The 22,794-nt window shown below is 39.2% G+C and overlaps 1 protein-coding gene across 2 annotated transcripts in view; it reads left to right on the forward strand.

Moving 5' to 3' along the window:
• KIAA0825 overlaps positions 1-22,794 on the forward strand; it is a 237,978-nt gene that overhangs the window by 49,783 nt on the left and 165,401 nt on the right. For both annotated transcript variants that reach the window (XM_082074214.1, XM_082074215.1), the window contains exons 5-9: positions 6,780-6,950; positions 16,712-16,806; positions 18,058-18,285; positions 19,286-19,551; positions 20,773-20,923. In XM_082074214.1, the coding sequence (XP_081930340.1) occupies positions 6,780-6,950; positions 16,712-16,806; positions 18,058-18,285; positions 19,286-19,551; positions 20,773-20,923 (911 nt within the window). The remainder of the gene's footprint in view (positions 1-6,779; positions 6,951-16,711; positions 16,807-18,057; positions 18,286-19,285; positions 19,552-20,772; positions 20,924-22,794) is intronic.

Below are 22,794 nucleotides of genomic sequence, written 5' to 3' on the forward strand. Positions count from 1 at the left end.
TGCAAGACTGATGTATTTTATTTTAAAATGTTAGAACACCTTTATGAGAATTTTGAGAACTAAATTAGTTTTGTAGGTTGCAGAATAGGCAGGGATAGAACAGAAGCTTAAATTGTTTTGAAAGGCTATATAAAAAATAAGATCAAACTTGATTTGTGCTTTATTATTATTGTTTGTTTATCATGACCCTATCTTAACCTGGAGTATTCCACTTGTTTAATCTATTTTTACATTTTTTACTACCAGGCCTTTTTCCCCCTGCCAATGAATAGATTTTATTTCTTATGGTTATGGCATTGATGCCTTCACTCAGGGCCTCTCCCAAGGTATGTTATATATATATAATGGCCTATTTCACCCTTAGACTTGACGACATTTGAGACTTTCCTGCTGTTTTGGAAAGGACTATGCATTTGTCGCTGTTTCTGGTGTCATGAGTCTTGGATGAGGTATGATCAGGAACTGAAGACCCAGCGTGGTCTGTCTTTAAGCCCTGGTTTAGCAGGATGGCTGATGAGCTGGGTCAGAGCACTCGCTCATTCCTGCCCCCTGAAGACTAGTGGTGTCCTCCTGTCCAGGTACAACCAGACAAATGTTCTCTGGTAAGATGGGCTGCTTCATTCTTCAACGAGTGTGGCGTTGTCCTTCAGATCTTAGGAAATCCCTTCAGCTTCAACCCGTTCTGCTGAAGCAAAAGCCCAAACTCGAAAATAAGTGTCCCCAGTTTCTCTGATGCTGTGTGATTGCATCAGCTGCCTTGGCCTTAGCATAGTCTGGTGAACCTTGTACAATTGGATAGACATTCTTATTCTACGAGCAAAGCTCCTTAAGAGCCACCTTGTCTTATTTCCGCCTTTTCCCTTTTCCTTTTTCCTTTTCCTTTTTCTTTTTCCTTTTCTTCTCCTTCTCCTTCTCCTTCTCCTTCTCCTTCTCCTTCTCCTTCTCCTTCTCCTTCTCCTTCTCCTTCTCCTTCTCCTTCTCCTTCTCCTTCTCCTTCTCCTTCTCCTTCTCCTTCTCCTTCTCCTTCTCCTTCTCCTTCTCCTTCCCCTTCTCCTTCTCCTTCTCCTTCTCCTTCTCCTTCTCCTCCTTCTCCTTTCCCTTTCTCTCTTCTCTTTCTCCTCTCTCTTTCACATGCCGCTTTACAGGCAAAATAATAAAGTAGCACTGTTTGATAGAATTAGAACCCCTTGGCATTTTGGTCACCTTAATTTTGCGCTTCGACATCAAGGTAAACGAACCATCACGAGTCCATCACCGAATGGACCATGACAGATGGCTGACTCCTGCTCTCTGTCATCTGATGGCGGGGGTGGTAAATCAGTGTGCCAGAGGCAATGGGGCGCCCTTCATGTCCACTGTGTCTCCATGTCATAAGAAGTCAAGAGTACAGATTTTCTAATCATAGGGATGTTAGGATGAAGGTTTTGAACTTACTCTTTTGAATCCTTCTAGTTTTGTTTAGTGAACCGTCAAGATTTAGTTACTTGCTACAGATAAATGCAGTGCAGGTTAAAGTTACCTCAAGTAAAATCTTTGTCTTTTCCACCTCTTCTCCCCTCTACCCCCCAAAAAGGACCACACTCTAGATAGCAGAAGCCTAAATTACTTTCTCTACTTTCCTCTTAGCAAAATGATTATGTTGTCCTTGGTGAAGCAGATAGTTTTCTAGAAATAAGCTGCTCTTCTGTGTTTTCAGTCTGATAACTGAAGCACCTGAAGGGCCTTGCAACGAAGACCTGGATGCACTAATGGGCCTTCATGGCCCTGACCAGCCTCTTCTGGGGCCTCCTCCACAGCCTGGCCAAGAGACGAATTTCGACTGACACCTGGGTCTTCAGTCCCTACCTGAGCAACATCATAGGTGTCCTGATGTCCATCTCCACCAGAGCCATGTCTGTGGCTGGCCATGGACCCCCTTGACTCAGACTTCTGGTTTGAGCTTGAACCTGCCTTGTTACTACGGTGCTGCCTAAACTGTGTGTGACTCCTGGTCACCCTCACCAGACCTGATCCTGACTCGACCCCAGGTTTGCGCCATCACCATAAACTTGCCTTATGATCTGGCCCCTTGGTTGGAACCTGACTGTCACCTCTGGATTTCCCCTGCTTACCTTGCTTAGGGACTGCAGAATGGGGCCCTGGTTGACAAGGAACCTGTCCTGATGGCCACATTATCGTGTTTACTCTCTGTTCCTCAGGGATCAGCTGGCCTTCGGGGCTCCCTGACACCAGACTTGGTTGGGATATTTTTCGTTGTATCCAAATATACCTCATCTTGCTCACTTTGGATTTTTCTTCTAGTAGATTTGCCCTCTGGAGCAGTTCAGAAATCATCAGTATAGGCAGCGGTTTTGTATAGCAGTATTTTTGTGATTCTTGTTCTACACAGAAGGCAGCCTGAGGCTGTGTTCAGGGTCTCAGAACTTTTTCGTGCTCCTCTGTATTAGTTTAGCTCCTCTATTTAAAGCAGTATTTACAACATTGGTTCATTAGCGCATGGGCGATGGCTGTATGATCCACTTGGATTCTTCGTAGCCTCTGTACCAGCCTTCCTGTCTGTTTTCAGAAATTATTTTCATGAGGTAGCACTTAACAGGAGGTCAACGTGTCCTGTTGTTAGGAGACACTGCAGAGGTCCTGTTGATATGTGCCTGTAGCTAAAGATGACACTACAGCTATTTCATTGTACAAAGGCTACATGATTTAAACACAGACATGCAGAAAAAATAGAGTTTAAAAGAATGATAGTAGCAAACTGCAGGTGGTTCAGAAAGGAAGTTGGTTTCTATGTGTGATTTGCTACATGCCGCCTTCGATTCTGCAATTAGACTGGAGTATCATTGCTAACTCTGATTCGTGGCCGGCTGACATCAGCGTCATGTACTTCTGGTCACCCTATGCATGGTCCTCTGTGAACTGGGTAGGGTGCTGTCAACAGTTTTAGACCATTTTCATCACAGAGGGATGTCTCTCTTTCCATGTGATATTGTCTGGGTAGATGAGTTATGTGAGTTCTCTGACCTAACATCATAAGTCATGATCCGCTAAGTAACTTTTTCAGAGTAATCATACACTACTCTGCGACTGGGCCTGATCTTCCTACAGACAGGTTCATGACAGTAAGACTTGGTTGGACATGCATCACAGTGAGTCTTCATGTCTATTTCATATCTGGCCACATGGAGGCCTGTGCCCTTCATTACGATCTTCTACAAGACTCTTAAATCTGTTTCCATGTTTTCTGTATGTCATCGTGTTGACTGCTTAAGTGTTCTCTGTTACACAGTCCTTAAATGCTTCTGTCCCGTGGTTGTCCCATCAGATCAATGCCTGAGGACAAATGCCTTTTCATTCCCCGCTGCTAAAAAAGGACTGTGATGTGCTCGTTCAAGGTCAGTGGTCTTCAAAGTTGAATGCTGCCATCAGTATTGGGAAACCTGACAGTGTGGGATGTGTATAAGATCTTTCATCCAAACTTTGGATATTGAGGTCTGTGCACGATGTTAGGTCATCAGGCACTGAATACATGAGTTGTGATTTCTGGGAGACAATGAAACTGTGGACATGGAAATGACCATATATGAAAGGAAATTAGCTTGTAGAGATTCCCTCTGTCCAGCTCTTCTGAATTGCAGTGCATGAGCTAAGGAGCATTGAGGTTCAGAATAACTTCCAAAAGTTGGACTGTCCGATAACATGCTTTCTGAAAATCAGACCCACAAGAAATAGAACTAGTCTTACATAAGAATTAGCCCATGTCTGTCTTTCTGGCATAATTCTGCAGCTGAAGAGACTGCACTGATTAGTAAGACTCATGGTTTGTGTGTGAATAAAAGGTGATGGAATAAAGCCTTGCAGTGGTAGTTCTGATAGGTGGGTAGGCCAGAGATTGCCACCATGAGCCAAGAGCCTCAAGAGCTGTGAGCTGTGCAGAACAACACAGAACTTTACGTGAGCTATGTCACCCAGCAGTTGTCCTTTCAAATACTTATTGCATTATTACCATCAGTTTTGCTCAACAGCCAAGTTCAACGATACATCAGCATGAGTTGTGCTGATTGCCAATGTGAGGGTAGGTGGCTTGCTTCCCCCATAGTGTTGTAGCAAAAAACTTGTGCAAATGATGCACAAATCTTTGTCACAACCCGATCTTTGATATACTTCCATGTCAAATGTAAGTCACGTTTTCTTCATGACAACAAAGCCTAACAGAGGACAAAAGAAAATTTAAGAACGGGTTACCCATAGTATATTGTACTCTTTATAAATGCCATGTAGGTATTTGTTTAGTTGGTTGGTGGGTTGGTTGGTTGGTTATTTTTCTCCTAGAGAAGTCATAGGATCTAGATGGTGTGATGCATCCCATCTCAAGGATTCTCCAACTTACAGCTTTGGTGCAAGATGATTGTTAACCTCCAGTTCTCTTGACAATAATATTCATTACAGGGTGGTCTCATCATGACTTTCTGTTTTCTAGTGCCTTTATCTTGGCTGTCGTCTGGTCACACAGGTGCACGTCACTGTATGTAGAATTGGATCACTGTCGTGTCACTGCCTGTAGTTCATAGGTTTCTGATCAGTCCCAAATCTGACTGATTCAAGGGGTTTCAACCTCAGGCTTTCATGAGTGCACTTAAACCGTGGTTCCCTCACCATCTTTCCTCTTGACTGTGAGGACTGGCTGCGTATCAGACGATGACGCATATGTTTGTACCTTTCTATCAAAGACAGAATTTCCTCTATGCTTGCCTTCATTTGTTTCTTAATTTTGTATAAAAGTTTTATGTCAGCCCTGAAATTAACCCTGTGTTCTTCCCGGCCTTCAAGCATCTAGAATTCTGTCTATGCTTCACAACCTGAGGGCTTTCCTAGACGTTTGTAGAACATATGAGCTGTTAAATAGTAAGATGTTGCTCTGATGATTATGTGTTTACTTGCACATGCCATAATATGCATTGTCATATATTAAAGTGTTCTCTCAGCTTCTTAATGGCATGAAAAAAGAGGGATATTTGAACTTAATGTCTTCAGCTTTTAGCTGACATGTACTTTGAAATTATCATTGAAACTACAAATACAGGTTTTGACTTTTTTTTCTGAGTTGAGTAATACATACTAAAATTAATACTACTGTGGTATACTTTTGGCTTCTAGGTCCACTTCCTTTCATTCTAATGAAGACAATATCACTTGGGGCAATCAAATAATTGGAAGGTTTCTTTGTTCCTCAAGAGAGGGGGCAGGAGCATCACAAAGTTTTCAAATTACAGGAGACAGAGCTAATGCTCCATTGATTTTTATGCTGTGATTTGTGGTTCTGGCAACCTGGATCTGTTGTTTCTGGCTGTCTGCAGACATTTCGTGTCAGTTAAACTCAGTTTATATTACCCAGTTTTCAGGTAAAGGAGAAGAATCCTCTGAATAGCAAAATGTCTTTTTTTTTTTGAGTTTCAGATTTAAAATTGGAAATCCAGTGATACAGATATTATTTACTTGTTATTCAGAGAGGAAAGGAACTAACAGATAATTATGCAAAACATTTTATTTTGCCGTTCTTAGAAGTGCAAGGGACTAGCATGAATACATCTGTTTGGAACTTTGAGGAAATTCAGATGTGGATGCAAAACTCCCAGTTCAATCTCTAAGGCTGCAAAACTGGAATAGCAAATTAGGGAATTTGTATTCAGAGCTCGGCTCTGCTACTTAGATCTATGTCTATTTAAAAGTGATTTGTGAATACCTAAAAAAAAATATCCAGGAACTTTGAGGAAAAAGGGAGGTACCGAGTACTTCAAAATTGCAAAGGTAAGAGAGATTTGACACATAAAAGTACATTTCAATCAATTTCTATTTGTTTTCGTCTTTCAGAGCTTCCCTTTCAAACTACTCTGGCTCTTACTCTGACACTCAAACTGTTCTGCTGATGTTACATCTGCAACAGAACTGCATAGGAACATGGTATCAGTTCACCACAATTTGCATAGAAGTGCAAATTTGTTACATTTAAAGTAGTTATAAAATTAAAATACTCTAAAACCATGTGGTTTGGTAATACTGAATTGGAAACAGCTCACAGTCTTTTATAGTCTGACTGTGCTCAAATCAGAGTTCCCTGGTTGATGTGACATGATTATATGTTGTGATTACAAGTGTTAACCTTTCAAAATAAAATGTTCCATTTCTTCTTTTAAATACCAAATGCTTATAGGTATAATGCTTGCTGATATTTGTTCACTGACAGTCTCACTTGTTTTCAAACCCCACATATTTAAAGTTGTGGAGTGTTAGATTGATGTTTCTTTTCACTCAGATGTCATATTCATCAGCTGTATTGTGCGAGCAGATTGTTAAACAGACAAGGTGACTTGCAGAGTGACAGTGTAGTGATGCGATGTCCCAAACCATTAAAACATCATAATGACTTGGGTTTTTTTTCCTTTTGTTCAGTCAGTTTTTGCATCACAGTGTTTTTTTCTGTAAAATACAGGTGAGAAGGTTTCTGAGTAGATCTTTTCCTTGGAAAAAACCCTGGTTAATGAATAACAAGACCTGGAAGTCAGTTGTAACCTCCCAGATAGAGAAACGCCAAAGATGTAGGAAGAACTAGTGTAACAGTATTTTACAATGAGGAAAAGATGCGTTATGCTATGACAAAAATGAAATTACTTGATATATTATGCTCTCTTACATAATGAGTTTTGCAGGATCATTTTGTAAAGAGTAGTAAAAAGTATTTTATAAACAGTATTAAAAAGTATTTTATGATTTTACCCGAACAGCTTCCCAAGAACACCACAAAAAAGGGCGGAACTTCTGCTTAACGCTGCATCAGCTCAAATGTCTTTCACAACTTATCAAACTCTTTTTATTCATGGAAGAAAAAATTGAAGAGCTCTCTGCGGAAATTCTGTTGTTGCCTTCATTTTTGGAAAAGAATAAGAATGTTCAAGGTAATTAATGCTTTTGCTTATTTATTGTTTCTACTTTGTGCAAAAGGATAATTTTATATGGTTTTCAATGTTAATTACCTAATTTATGTCACTGTGTTTTATAAACAAGTTTATTACTGTATCCGTTGAAAATATTTTTGAAATATGCAGATTTACATTGGAGCACAATGAGTTGTGGGAAAGAACTGATAGTCGTCTGCAAAGATGCGAGGTACAGTAGTTATTGATGGAGAATCGTAAAGCACTTGCTGTACATCCCAAACTTACTCTCTTTGTCATCTCATTGCATTCATGTCATTTGAGGAGAACCCAAAATCCCGCAAATCCGGGTGAATAGCACCTTCCAGGTCACTTTATGCTCATAAATGTTGCTCTACTCTGCTACTTCTGCCAGTGGTGAGATTCCAGGTCACCAGAGAGCGAGTGGTTTCAAGGTCTTTGATTATATTGCAGGAAAGGATCAGACCAGAAATGAGGACAGGCTGCCTGGGGAGGGAGGATCAGTGGAGTTAAATACTCAAAATCTCTGTAGTCGAGCCGCAGGTAGAGAAGAAAGGTGTTTAGAGAATGTGGTCTCAGAATGCTAAATTGATATAGAGATGAAATAAGAAGAGTTCTGAGGCACGTATTTCCTTGATGGATGCTTCATCTGAAATACTGACACTCTGAAATGAAGAAATACAGGTTAACCTATGTATTTGTAGAATATACATCAAAGATCAAATAAAATTTGCATTCAGGTTCCATTTTTACTCTTGGTTTCGGTGTATTTCTGCCTCCTTTAATCTCTCAGTTTTACTAGTTGTCAAGAAATGTTAAGCTGTTATACACTGTATTTCATGTTTTGTGGCCTTGATCCTATGAAGAGGTGTTACAGTAAATTCATAGGGATAACGTGGAGGATAGACCGTACCTTCAGTAGGGTAATTTTTAGTGTTCTTTTTACTTTTATATGCTGTGATAAAATGAAATTTAAAAAAAAAATAAAAATAAAACCATTTCGAGTGGGAAATTTATTTGACATGTTTAAGTAACTGCCCTCTAAGACAGGCGATGTCCAATAATACAGAGAATTTGATTAACAAGAAATATTTTACTTTCCAGGAAGCCCGTTTAGGACTTTCACCTGCAGGCATGTCTCCAAATTTAATTACATTCAGAACTGTTCCTCAAAAGTGTGTTAAGCCTTCGTCTTTTAGAAATGCTATTTTAAAGTAATCATGTCTGTGGCAAGTAGGTTCTTAAATGGTGCCTCTACTTAATCAGATCTGAATGGGGAATATTACTAATTCTTGTTATAGGAATCAGTCTTCTGGGTAGAAGGCCTGTTCTAAAGAAAACTTGAAATTGATACCCTGAAGCACAGGAAAATGTAAATCTTTTACAGGTGATGTCAGTGAATTAATCAGAAATACCTTTGTTTTCAGTGTTGCTGTTCCGATCAGGTGGTTTTATTCACACGTTATATCAGTTTCTGGAGAATATGTGAAGACATGGCCAGAGAAATTGAAAAAAAAGAGGAATAAAAAGTCTATATAGAAGAATGGCTTATTGGTGTTATTTTCATTTCATATTGCCAGAAATCTCAGTTGTAGTGATGAAGTGAAAGATGATTTGATATGGGAAAGCGAGAGCTATGTTCCCAGTAGTTCCAAGTTCTTTTAAGTACCAGAAGGGATTTAAGATTTTCTCTGTTAGTGTCCTATATTGGGCTGATAATCTTATTTTTTTCACTGATGATGTCTGCGTTTTGATAAAAAGAATTTATTAGAATCCTTGCTTTATTTTCATGAGAACACATTATAATATATGACTGGAAAATAGAATGGCCATCTTCAGTACTTATTTAGAAGCCTTTTTACAAGGAATCTTGTTTAATTTAACATAATGTAGTGCTCAGACCTATCCAAAGCAGCTTTAAATTAACTCAGGTACCAGTGTCAGGTGTGCAATGCAGCAGTGGCTGCAGAACCAACCTAAGAAACAAAGCAAATTAGCCCCGATTGAACTGTGTGCTGCTGTTTCTAGACAATTACCCGTGCTCTATGGTTGGGTTTGTCCAGACCACGCTGCAGTCACCGCACTGTGGGCGTATCTGGAGTATCAGTCCTCTGCAAGTATTACTACTGCTAGTAAATTAGGGGAAGCTGGCCAGTTCACAAAACGTAGGCTAATACCCAAGTGAGCTGAAGTTTCCCTAGGCATCACACAGGTTGGAACATCGCACTTGCTTTCTTTTCTTTTTGGTTGCTTTTAGTATTCGCAGGAGCCTTTTTATCTATGTGACTCACGCAGAGATGCAACAAAAATAATGTGTTTTCACGTGCTTGTGTCAAGTGTTGCGTTTAGGCGTATAGCTGCTTCAATGGCAGTTTTAGTTGATTTTTGTTCAGCATATCCCATAGCACTTCGATCTTGATATATAGAACACGTGTAAAGTTCCATCAGAAACAAAGTAGTTCTTTGGATGGTTCCTCTTTTTAAATGTTTTTTTGTCCCGAAGATGGCATCTGAGTTTTATCTTAACCAGACGGTTTCTTGGCCCTCATTTTTCCCTAAACCCAGCGATGACAAAGAGCAATGGCTGCATAAATTGGATGTAAGAAGAACACTTAGGGTTTATCACAGAAGAATCAAAGATTTCATATCTTCTGACAGATTGTTTGTACTCTTAGGGGGTCTTAAGAGGGGTCAAATGGCTTCTAAGAGTTCCTTAGCTAGATGGTTAAGGGATTGTATTAGGGAGGCGTATGTAGTTAAGGGTAAAGAGGCTCCCAGGGTTTGTAAAGCTCATTACACTAGGACTATAGCTGCTTCTTGGGCGGAGAGGTCGAAGGCTTCCACATTGGAAATTTGCAAGGTGGCCACCTGGGCTTCTCTTCATACTTTTTCATTGCATTATCGCTTGGATGTAGTCTCTTCTGCGGATTCTGCTTTTGGTAGGAGGTTGCTTGTGAACCAAAAAAAAGAACAGTGAAGAAAAGAAAGACATGTAGTTCACAGTTCTAGCTGGCAACAAGACAAGTTTCTTTGCAGTGCGCACAATGGAATCCTATGAAGACCAATTTAGGTGGTTGAAAATAGATGTTAGAGGGAAGTACTACCTACCAGTGTTCTCTGATGGTAACCCCATGGCAGACAATAGCACCGAAGGAAACAGTGAACCAGAGTGAACTCTGTAGGGAGATGGATGTAGAGAGTTTTTTTAGGTGGTACAGGTAGTTCTCTGAGTTCAGTTTGAGAGTTCTGTATCCAGCATCTTCTGGAATACATTCGGAATCCTCATTTTCCCAAATTGGTTTGCATAGTTTGAAAAAAAAAAAAAATACAGCTACTTGCATTTTCCACTCTAACTTCTTTTCACTTTTCTCCATCCAGTTCTTCCTGGTTTTATTTTTTGACTCCTCCTTTACCAGGCCTAATTTAGCATGTATTCCTCAATGAGCAGTGCATACGTGCCAAGTTTTGCACTTGATTTCAAATTATATTTGCATTATCTAAGCACAAATTTTAAAAAGTAGTGTAAACACCCATTTCATCTACTACCAGTAGATAAATAAAAGGAAAAAAAAACATGCGAAGTTCTTGGACAAATAAATTATGATGTGGTTTTATTCCATCTCTGAGCTTTAATGTGGCATCTGGACAAGACTGCTACTCTACCTTTCTGAGGAAAGCGATCTGTATTTTTCTGACATTTACAGAATATTTATTCTCAGCGTTGCGAACCTCACTTCGTTCCACTACAAGCAACAGGCTTCAGAAAATACAAGGAGTAACCACCCTCTGTTTTTTCTTGACCAGACATTTAAACATTTCTTTTGCTGGTGTCTTGTGGTGCCTACAGTGATGAGACCATCTCCTTCTCTATTTACATTCAGCTGAAAGTCCTGAGATGTTCTGACATACCGAGGATGTGCAGGATCACAGGGGTCGTTCTCTTTGAAGGAATCTGGAACATTCAGCTGCAGTCAAGGGTTAAGCAGGAGATTTTGGTTTAGAATCCTCCCAGATTGCATTCTGTTCCCACCTTTGTGGTACATTTCTCTTCCCTCTGGCTTTTCAGAAGCGTCTTGTTGAGACTTAAAAAAATATCAAAAACATCTAACATACTTTCATCTGTCTCTCACTATTTTTTCCATTCCAGGGAGAAAGGTGAACTTTGGACAGATCAGATAATGAGTACCAAGAAAAGCTTTTTCCAGTGGAACTCTTTGAAAACACTGTGGGCAAAGTTGTTGAGCCCTTACATCTACAAGCTTTGTCTTGGGGTCTGGAAAGATTTGCGAAGGTCTTTCCTTCAGAGAAGGAATCCTTTACTCTGTATCAGCTTCCAGAAAGTGTAATAAAATGAGCGTGGAATCAAATTTGTGAGATGCATCCACTTAATAGACTTTGAAGTTGTAAAGATTCAGGAAAGAAAGGTGTGATTTTTGCTTTGGTCTCAAAGCAAGATGTTCGAGTAGCTTCTTTAAGAAATATATTGCTTCAGCAGATAATTCAAAGTGAAGGTGGGTTTTACACTAGGAGGGACTGTGATTTCAGATGCACATTTTCCGTATTTGTGTTACTACAGTTTGCTCAGCATAGTACAACAAATAAAAAGTCCATTATTGAAGAGAGAAAGCAGGATGTTTTTTAATCTACAGCTAGTAAAATATTTTTCATTTCTTCTGGTTATTTATATTTGTGGGGGGGAGTGGTATTTCCCATTTCTGCAAGACGGATTATTTCCAATACAGTTTCAATACAAGTTCTGGCTGAGCCGGCTGAATCCAAGTGCTAATCCACTTTGATGGTGCTGTTACTTACCTGTTCACAGTTAGTGTGCCCTGATACAAAGCTTTCCTTGATGCTCTGCTATTCTATACTTCATGCAGGATAATGTCACAGTGACTAAGTGCTATGAAAAAAACAAGGAAGATGTGGAATTCTGTAGGAAAAAAATAACTGAATAGAACTTCTTATAAGGAAGAAAAATAATGATGCAAGAGGTCCCATTATCATCATTACAAAACTAGAAAAATACTGAATTGGAGAAATAATTCAATATCTTTAAGACAAGATTTGCTTTAAAGAGAAGAATAATCCCAGACAAATTTTAGTACACGTAGAGATACTTGGCTGAAGAGTTTTGATTTTAAGCGAAGCCCTTGATATAATCTCATTTTGAATATTCACTATCAAAATTATTCAAGCTGCCTGGCTGGTAAACTGAAAGAAGTACAAAAAGTATGAGCAGTTTATGAAGTTTATAGAACATAAGTTTCAAGAAAGATACAGCGAGGATTTGTGATTAATCCAGTCTTCCCTCATAACCAAGAGCGGCAGAGGTGTAGAATATGCTCTGCAAAGGGAGAAAGTGTGAAAAAGTGAGTAGTTCTCCTTCGGTCTCCATTTTCTTCTTTCATTACATTCACTTCTTTCTGCAAATTCTCTTCCCTAAGCATGAGAAGGACCACGTACATTTCTGTCCGCCTCTGCAAATGGAGTTTGAGGTTTGGAATTTGGGATGAGTTGAATTTGTGTAGAGAACTATGGCTGCGTAGGCAGAGGTGCTTCCTCCATCCTCTTGCCTTCCTGTCTTCAACGCCTTGGGGCTTCTTTGGTGTAAACCTGCATGCAATGGGCAGATATATATAAATATAGGGCAAGAGCACGCAGGCTCTTAGTTAGAAAAGGAGGTGGGGAGATCTAGTAGAACCAGTTAATTTAAAAATGAAGGAACCTTTAGGAGGACTGATGCTAGTGGAAGCATCATTTGGCTCTTCAACTCTGGTCTTAGAGACACAAATCTACCATGAACTAGATACTATTTATTTCAGCTGCGAGCTCTTAACAGGTAAGGTAGTAATTCAATGGATACACAAGGATTTTAGGTTAAATGTTAAATCTTTAAAGTCTTGATATAAAAAATTAGAAGTAGCTGATCTAAGTAGTGACAAAAAGAGAATGTTAATATATGGATATTAAATTTTGCTTATAGTTAGGATCAGATATATTAAAAAAGGAAAATATTAAGGAAAAACAAGGTAAATTTAAGGTAGAAAGCACAGAACAGAAAAGAGGAAATATACCCAGGCAGTTAGTTATGGGGTTGTTTTGGGGTTTTTGTTGATTGGTTGGGGTTTTTTTGTGGGGTTTTTTTTTTTTGGATGGTTTGGGCTTTTTTGTTTTTTTGTTTTTTGTTTTTTTTTTTTCTTGAAGGCAGCAGTGTTTTAATTCTGGAGAAATTTCTAAAGAAAATTGCAGAAAACTTCATTGTAAAATACATTAGAACATATTGAAAAATGCGTAAGTTTATGCTGCCGTCTCTGACAAATATTGAATGGTCAGGGAGCCAGATGGCCTGATTAGTCTGTACTTTTATGTTCTACCATGTTATCTTTCATTTTTCCCAGCCCAAATCTCTTTTTCACTGATGTCTTTTGAAAATGCAAAGGAAAACATTGTTTGGGAAAAGAAGCAAACAAAAAAAAACCCAGAACCTTGAAGACTTAGAATGCTGTATCGGTGTATGGAAAGCAGATCGTTCATTTTCGGAGGGTGAATTGCTTAGGGGAAGGATAAAAATCAGCTTTGGGTAAATGAAATCCTATATAGCTGCAAACGCTGAGTGTTTCATAGAAAGAGAAAAGCTCTTTAAACCTTGGCAGTGTGTACCACCAGTAGCTTCAGGTGACTCTAAGGTTATGCTTAGAAGATAATTTTTAACAATGCTTGGCAGCACCCAATCGTTTGAAACTTCTTGGTTTTAATTTCACAGGAGCTACATCAAAGTACGAATATCTGCACTTGTGTTGTTTACCAGCTTTATGCTAGGAGATGGATTTCAAAAGTACCGTATTGTTTGGTTTTATTCTCATATTCCTTTCGAAACACAGAATCTCAGAATCGTTGAGGTTGGAAGGGACCTTTGGAGGTCACCCCGTCCAACAGCCTCTGTTCAAGCAGGGCCATGTACAGCGGGTTGCCCAGGGTCACGTCCAGCCAACTTTTGAGTATCTCCAAGGGAAGAGGCTCTGTGGCCGCTCTGGACAACCTGTTCCAGCGCTTGGTCACCCTCACGGGAAAAAAAGTGTTTCCATCTGTGTCTGTGGCCTGTTGTCCTGTCTCTGGGCACCTCTGAGAAGAGCCTGGCTCTGACATCTTTGCACCCTCCCCTCAGGTATTTATTTACATTAATGAGATCCCCCTATGACTTCTCTAGGCTAAACAGTCACAGTACTCTCAGCCTTTCCTGATATGTGAGATGCTTCAGTCCCTTAATCATCTTCGTGGCCCCTTGTTGGACTTTCTCCGCTGTCTCCATCTCTCTCTTGTACTGAGTAGCCCAGAACTGCACACAGTACTCCACATGTGGCCTCACCAGTGCTAAGTAAAGGGAAAGGATCACCTCCCTCGACCTGCTGGCAGTACTCCGTTTAATGCAGCCCGGGATATTGTTAACCTTCGCAGCAAGGGCCCCTGTTCAACTTGGTGTCCACCTGGACCCCAGGTCCTGTTCTGCAAAGCTGCTTTCCAGCTGAGTGACCCTCAGCATATATTGGTGCTTGTTCCTGCCCAGGTGCGTGACTTTGCGCTTCTCCTTGTTGAACTTTTATGTGCCCAATTCCCCAGCCTGATGAGGTCCCTCTGGACGGCAGCACGACTCTCTGGAATATCATCCTCCCCCAAGTTTGTTGTCATCTGCAGACTTGCTGGGGTTACACTGCCCCATCATCCACATCATTGATGATGCTAAACAGGACTGGACAAGTACTGACCCCTGAGATAGACCACTAATTACTGGCCTCCCACAAGATTTTGTGCCACCAATTACCATGCTCTGCATCTGGTCATTCAGCCGGTTTTCAACCCACCTACCTGTCTGCTTATCCAGCCCATACATCAAGAACTTGTCTACAGTCTGTCCTATAACAGGATCTTATCGGAGAAAGTGTCAAAGTCCTTACTGAAGTCCAGGTAGACAATATCCACTGCTCTACTTTCATCTACCAGGCCACTCACTTCTTCACAGAAGTTTACCAAGTTGGTCAAGCGTGGTGAAGCCATACTGAGTACTCCTGATGAATTTTTTGTCTGCAATATGCCTGGATATGGTTTCCAGGATTAGCTGCCTCATCACCTTCCCAGAGACTGAGGTAAGGTTGGCTGGCTTGGGATTCCCTGAGTCATTCTTCTTGCCCTTCTTGAAGATAGGAATGACATTTGCTTTCCTCCAGTCTTTGGATACTTCTCCCAGTTGTCATGATTGATCTAAGAGTGTTGAGACTGGCCTTGCAATGACATCTGCCGGCTCCCTCAGCACTTGTGGGTGCATCCCATCAGGGCCCATGGACTTGTGGATGTCCACTTGCTTAAGTACTCCCAGACCAAATCCTTTTCCACCAAGGGTACATCTTCCTTTCTCCAACCTTACCCCTCCTCGACTCTGGGACTTGGGATTCCTGAAGGCCGGTCTTGCTAATAAAGACTGAGGCAAAGAAGGCATTGGGTATGTCAGCCTTTCCCATGTCTCTGTAACTAGGTCCCCCATCTCATTGAGCAATAGGTCTGCATTTTCCCTAGGCTTCTATTTGTCATCTGTGTGCTTCCAGAAGACCTTCTTGTTGTCTGTCCGTCCCTGTACAGATTTAGTTGCATTTGGGTTTAGCTTTCCTGACTTCATCCCTGGGTGCTCACACATTTTTTCTGTGTTCCTGCCAGGTTACCTGTATTTGCTTCCACCCTCTGTGGGTGCTCAAGATTGGCTAGGATCACCTTGTTCATCCACGCAGGCCTCCTGGCATTTTCCTCCCAACTCTTGATCTTGGAGGAGGTGATCATTGAAAATTAACCAGTTTTCTTGGGCGCCATTTCAATCAAGGGCCTTATGCAATGGGACTCTTCCAATCAGGTCTTTGAAGAGGGCAAGGTCTGCTCTGCTGAAGTCTAGGGATGTAAGCTTGCTTTTCAACCTCCTCCTGCCCTTGGGATCCTGAACTCTACCATATCATAGTCACTGCAGCTAAGTGACCTTTACATTCCCGACAAACGCCTCCTTTTTGGTGCGAGATAAAGCACAGCCCTTCTCCTCGTTGGCTCCTCTTTCACTTGGAGTAGGAAGTTATCATCAGTCACTTCAGGAACCTCCTGGTTTGCTTGAAACACTGATGAAAGTGATATCTACCCCAGATATTGGTTTGTCCTTCTCAAAACTGGGGCAATATTCCCATTACTCCAAGATTTATGAGTGGGCTTTGTACCAGCGCTTCTTAAGGACCTTCACTTGTTCTTGTTCCTGTCACCATTATTTTGTTCATAATAACTGTACTAATTAACTGTCTTTTTATTCTTATCTTATTGGCATTTCCAAATAAATAAAAACTATAAAAATACATTAGTGTGCAATTCATACAATTTATTGAACAAAGAATAGAAATTAATTTATACATAGCTGTTCTAACGTTATCTGTTCTCCCTAGGAATAGGTGACTGCACAATGAGTATAAAAATGAATTAATGACAAAAGAAACTATATTTTACACATTATATGTGCGTTTGTATAAAATATGAATACAATGGGATGTGGATTTCATCATGTTATATAAAAGGAGCTGTGTATAACCTGAATTTGACTTTATCATAACATTAGTATTCCCCTACATCTTGTTGAGGGTTTTTTTATGCTTCATATTGATATATCAGAAAGTGTTGTAGGCTGCTGACTTTTCTACAGAATTAATCTTAACTTTGATCCCTTTTATCATACTGTGCAGGAGTTCTGAAGAAAGCTAGTGGGGAGCTTTTAATAGGAGAAACTAGAGCAAATGAAACCAGTGTGCTTCCTGAACAGTTACTTCAGGTAGAAGAAGTGAGTATGAAAAGCATCTTACACTTTGTAGGGGATTTTCTTTTGTCTGTGTCTCCAGTGTAGTCTGTCACCATGTTCATTATAAACACCTATTGCTGTAGCTCCATTATTTAGCTACTGCAATTAATTTTAGGTGCAAAGTCTTAGTTAAGATGGAATAAATTCTTACGGCATTCATGAAGAAGTGGTTGTTATTTAAGATTTAATAACAGAATGGATTTAACATCAGAAGTGTAAGATACCTCATAACAAAATAGTAAAAAAATGGTAACATATGATAACTTTCTTCAATATTAAATATATTCCTAAACAGCAGAATCTTAAAAAAAATCTATCAAGTTTGTAGCATTTGATCATGATTATGCTTCCTATAGGGATAAATACAATATCCGGTTTCTTTGATGACAACAAGCTACTGTTTAGTAAACACTATACTTTGTAGAAGGTGTGTACAAGATTAAGTTTTAGTCTGGCTTCCATCTACTACTAAACAAATTTTTATTGTTGAATTTGTGGGACCTAAATGCTCTAACAAGTCTGATACATTGCGATAGTGGGATTTAATTTCCTAAAGGCTCAATTTTAGTTCTGAAATAATTTTTAAAAATTGAATCAGTTTGTGAGAGTAATGTTCCTGCACCTAATAGATTACTAAGAACAATACGAGCAATGCAAAGCAAGATTAATGGAAAAGTAACGGTGTCCTGCTGTGTCTGCTTCTCACGACTTGTGGAAGGCAGAGAACTAGTGTAAACCCTAGTAGAAGCCTATTTAAACATTTTAATCTTTGCTAAATCCAGCTCTAGAGAAGCAAAATTCAGAGTGGCTGTGTTAAAATCAGCTTCTCTAAATGTCCTCCATTAATATTCATAGTTAATAGCTTCCAGTTGTACCTTGCAGTGGAAATTATTACAGGGTACCCATTGCTGGATTACTTGTTAAACTATTGAAAATGTTTATAAATGTATTTGACTTTTTTAAATGGATTCTGTTAAAGAGGATAAGTAAGTCTTGTTTAAACAGGTTTTTCTATAAATGTATTTACTAAAATTTTGATGACAAATTACAAATGTTCATTTTTGTTGAGTGCTTTTAATATGATTTCAAGACTAGCAGACTATAGTTTAAGCTATTAACATGAGTTTCAAAATATGATTATGTCCTTTAATTTAATTATGGATGTTTGTATAAGTTGCAGACAATACTAACACTCAATAATGAGTTTGGATTGATTCAATGTATGTATTTCAGCCTATTTTACTGAATTTTGGCTGGAGAAATGCATTTAAAGACCTGTCGTCCTCCGTGGCTCACTGTATAACAATAGCAATCAAGGATTTTTCAACTAAAATTCTTCAACATGAGCAGAAAGAAGAGTTTTCAGCTGCAGGCTATGCAATGAGTCTTGTAAACAACCAGCAAATGAGGGAGTCCTGCGGAGCAGTCCAACCGGAGGAGCAACCAAAACGAATTGCTAAGGCAGGTATCAAAAGATCTGAAGTTTGAGGGGAGACAGAATGCCAAGGCTGTTTGCCATCTACGCTTTGAAGTACTTACAGTACCATTAATATTCTATATCTTATATAAATGGAATTAGGAAGAAAGTGAGAGGCATTACAATATGAGGCTGAACAGAGCTTTATACAATAACTTGAAAGAATTAACTTTTAAACTTTGCTGGCATTATTTTTTTTTTAATCCAAAAAGTTCTAAAACATTGTGATTAGTATCTACTCTGTTACCAAGTGGTTTGATGTGAAAATGCTGAAAGCTTTGAAGCATAGCTATAAAGCGATTTTCTGTATTCATATCCTTAGACATGCCGTTTAACTAATCAGCATAACCAATAATATAGCCAAATTAGACTTCTTTGATTTGGCTGAAAGGTCATTTATTATGATTAATTAAATTATTTTTCCAAGAGAATATGTGTTTGAATTTTTTTTTTTTATTTAGTAAGCTTTGCAACTGTTCTAGAAAATTTGGAATGCTGTTAATGAATGTTTGCTTAAAATACCAGACAGGCTCTTGGGAGTTAATTTTAGGGAGATCAATGTATGAATTTACTAAGAGATTAAAAGTTTGTGTTCAAATTCAGTATTAAGAAATGTGTTTGTAAACAATTTTTCGAAATAAATTAGTTTAGAAGATTATCATTGTTTATAAGGAATTAACCTTTTGCTTTGAATGTACGTCTAACATAATCATAAACAAAATGAAGGCGTTATTAGCATAAGATGGTTTTAATTTTTTTTCCGCAAGATATATTATGCAGCTTTAAAGCAAGAAGGAATGAAATAATAATCAATTTACAGTAGATAAATGTTTCTTCCCTGTATAACAAAATAAAATGTTTGTAAAGCTGATATATTTATGTTTTGTGCCAATTTCATTGTTCAAGAATCTGACCCTCGCGTGTATGAATTAAAATAGTGCTGCCAGAATACAAATAACGCGATGCCACGTTTGTGTGTCTCAGTTCTGCTCCGACATCGTGGAGGAGCTGGACACGTTGCTCCCGTTGGCTCTGGCGTGCAGGGACGATTCTCTGGAGGACATCAGAGCGAACTTTGTGGACGCCTGCAGCGAAGTGGCCGCAGCCGTCCTGGCGAAACTGGACCAGAAGAGCAAAGACGTCCCCTCCAAGGCTCCCCCGCAAGACTTGTATGCTGCCCTTTCCACAGCGATATATGTCTTCCAGCATCTTACCATGTATAGCAATTTAATGAGAGAAACGAGCAAAAAGTGAGTCCTTTTAACTTAACGGTGGTTTAATTCAAACATAAATAACACAGGACCTGGTTCCACTTTGGTGATACAGCATGGTGGTAGTTTTCCAAATTGCATCATATTTTTTAGCCCATGCCCTGCGTGTGCTATTTGTGGAAAGATCTGAATCAAGGCTATTAATAATCTAAAGCAGCCGTTACAAAACAAATCATTTATGTTTAAGATCTGCATTTGATTTGCAGATCAATATTTTTTATTTATTAAGCTTGCGTAAATAGGATTGTCCAGTGAACTGAATGTACTCTGCTCTCATATAAATAGAGGGCTGAGGCCATAATTTCCTTTTCTGACCTTTCCAATAGCTGAATTTCAATAAAATCTGATTTAGCACATAGCAATCTTAGAGGACAGTATAAATAGATGTTCCTGTGCTTTTTCCTTACATGGTCTGTATACAGAAATGTGAACAAATACATCCAATGTGGTTTTAGAATTCATGTTTCATTGCGTGCAGAATTAAAAGTAGAGAAGATACGAAGCAGTAGCGCAAAGTCTAAGACAGTGTTTGACCTGTGGGGCAACAGAGCTACGTTTGCTGTGCTACTAGGAGATTTTGACTTATGATACTAGGAATCTCTATATTGGTCCATGTGTTCCTGGCCATATGTAATTGAAAAGCGAAGACTTTGGGGAGGGACATCTGAACTAGCAAAATTTTCAAGAGATGTGTGATTTCTTAGGGGTTGTGTGCACAGTTGAGCTACTTCCCCTGTGTTTCACAATCATCTGCATGAAGGGTATCTTTGCGAATGAGCCAAAATATTGCTCAATAATTCTCCATGAAAGAGTTTTAGTACATACCTACCAAAAATAATCTCTGGATTCTGCGTTTATGTTTTCTCTATCACACTCAGTGCTGATGCAATTATGCTGCAGCCCAGAATCTCCCCATAACTGAATGACAAATGTACTTTTATCTCAGCAAATAGGATGAAGTGATGTATTTCTCAGCGACTTAGTTAAATGAGAATTTCTAGATGAGCCAATATTTTTCAAAGAACTTGTGAAACAAAGACCAGATATTTTTCAGAAGCGAATGGTAGGTTCAGACTCCAGGACCGAGAGGAAATGAATGATTGATACCTAATAATCAAAACCATTTGCAGCGCTGGGGATCGTTACCTCCTACTGCACAGCCTTTCAATCTTTGCCTCTTTGATCATTCTCTCTGAACAGGCCCCTGTTCCTGGTGCCTGTCCAACAATATCAGGAATTCATCAACGTCCTCCAGTTTCAAGTTACGAACTACTGCGTCAGAGTTTGTGCTACAAGCATTTTACAGGATGCTGAGAGCCACCACTGGGATGACTACAAAGCTTTTTATGAGGTGCGAGGTTAAGTTTACTGTGCCTCTCTTTTACAAAATGTGTTTTACTGGTTGCCAACTCTCTGACTAATTAGAAGCATAAGATCAGCATTATTTTTACATAGAGATTGTTGGAATTTGCTATTTTGGAATACCTTATTATTGCAGGCAAATGTCTCTGTAGAAATGATGTAGGAAAACAGTCATTTAAAAATGAGATAAATCATTACCATGGAGTGCCTGTGTCATTTGATTAATAAAATACTGTGTGTTGAGTCCAGGATGTTTATGTAGAACTCAGTAAAGAAAACACCATCATTTTAACTCTTCTTTGCATAGAAAGTGTGACATATGAAAGACAACTTTTCTTCTCCTGCACATTTTTTAATCTGATTTTTTTAATGTTTATTTTCAATTTGTCCTCCTTTTACCTTTTGTGAGTGAAGGATGTAATAAAGAAAGCTGACCAATGTAGTTACATCCAGCATTCAACAATATATTTCTGACGTACCTAGTGCTATTTCACCTGCATTTTGAAGTTTTACCCTATAGTTCTAATGACTCTGTGAAAAAAAACCCTAAGGATCAAGTGAATTATTATAATTTACTGGGTTTTTTTCATCCCAGTTAAATGCAGTCATAGATTTACATATACGGTTTGAAGTTATTTTCACTTAATTTCAGTATAAAGTGAAAGTATTATATGCTTTTTATCAATAATAACTGAGATCTCATGGAGACAAAGTCCCGCCCTTCCTTAAGTCATTTGTTGTGTGAGAGAATTAGGGTGTTTTTGTTGAATGTTTTCTAAAACTCTTACAAGAGAGAAAATTCTGTGTAATACATGTATTCTACAGAAGTAATATACAACCTGCTGAGTCAGTGACAAAAATCTGTACTGGACAGGTGATACGCACCTTAATAATCTAAGTAATCTATGAAAATGCCCATCCCTGAAAGACAAATAAATAAGTATTTTACTTTTGTTTGAATGTGAGCCCAAATGTCCTGGGTTGATAAGAAGGTAAGAACTTCAGTGGCTTTTGGCAACTGATAAATCATGACATGATCACCACTGCCTGTAGGCCATATGGTGCTGTGTCCTGTTTATTGGTGACCAAATAACTGTTCACTGTGGAGAAAACCTAATCACCATCTGTAACTGTCTGAAGAGGAAGGAGTATGGATTAGATAAGCAATTTTATCATTCCTGATCAGAAATTATGTGTGTAGGAAGGGATGAAGAAAGCTGGTGTGTCAGCTCTGTACACTTGCAGGTCTTGATGTGAGAAGTATGTAACTTTACATTGTTGCTCTGCTCTTTTTACTGCGCCATGGGCCATGGCCCAAGGGTGGACCATGATCCGCTCAGAGCTTTGGTAGGCATCCCAATGGAAGAAGTTGGTGTAAGATATATTGCTTGTTATGAAATTTCTAGCAGCAGGTGTGAGGCTCTGCCTCCAAGTCGTGCACATCCTGCTGTCATGGTCCATTCGATGATAGACTCATGATGGTTCTTGTAACCTTGATCTCACAGCGCAAAATTAAGGCGACCAAAATGCCAAGGGGTTATAATTCAGTCAAGCGGTGTTACTTTATTAATTTGCCCATAAAGCGGCACACAATGGAGAAAGAGAGTAAGAAAGAGAAAAGGGAAAAGAAATGGGGAAAAGTAAGAGTAAAGATGAGAAATGAGGTTGCGTTTCTCACCATCCAGTTCCAGAAGCTCCTCTGGTCTCCGGGTCCTGTAGAGTCCGGCTGGTCCTCCGTTGTGATTCAGGAACCTCTGGTGGGAAGATCTTCAATGGTGTCCATTCTGGAGTCATCTCTTATGCTTCTTCACCCCCTCACTCCCATTGTTTCAGCCCAGTCTCCGCCTCGATTTCGCAACC

This window comes from Streptopelia decaocto (genome assembly GCF_964273445.1).
Source record: "Streptopelia decaocto genome assembly, chromosome: Z".
In the NCBI taxonomy this organism is placed as follows: Eukaryota; Metazoa; Chordata; class Aves; order Columbiformes; family Columbidae; genus Streptopelia; species Streptopelia decaocto.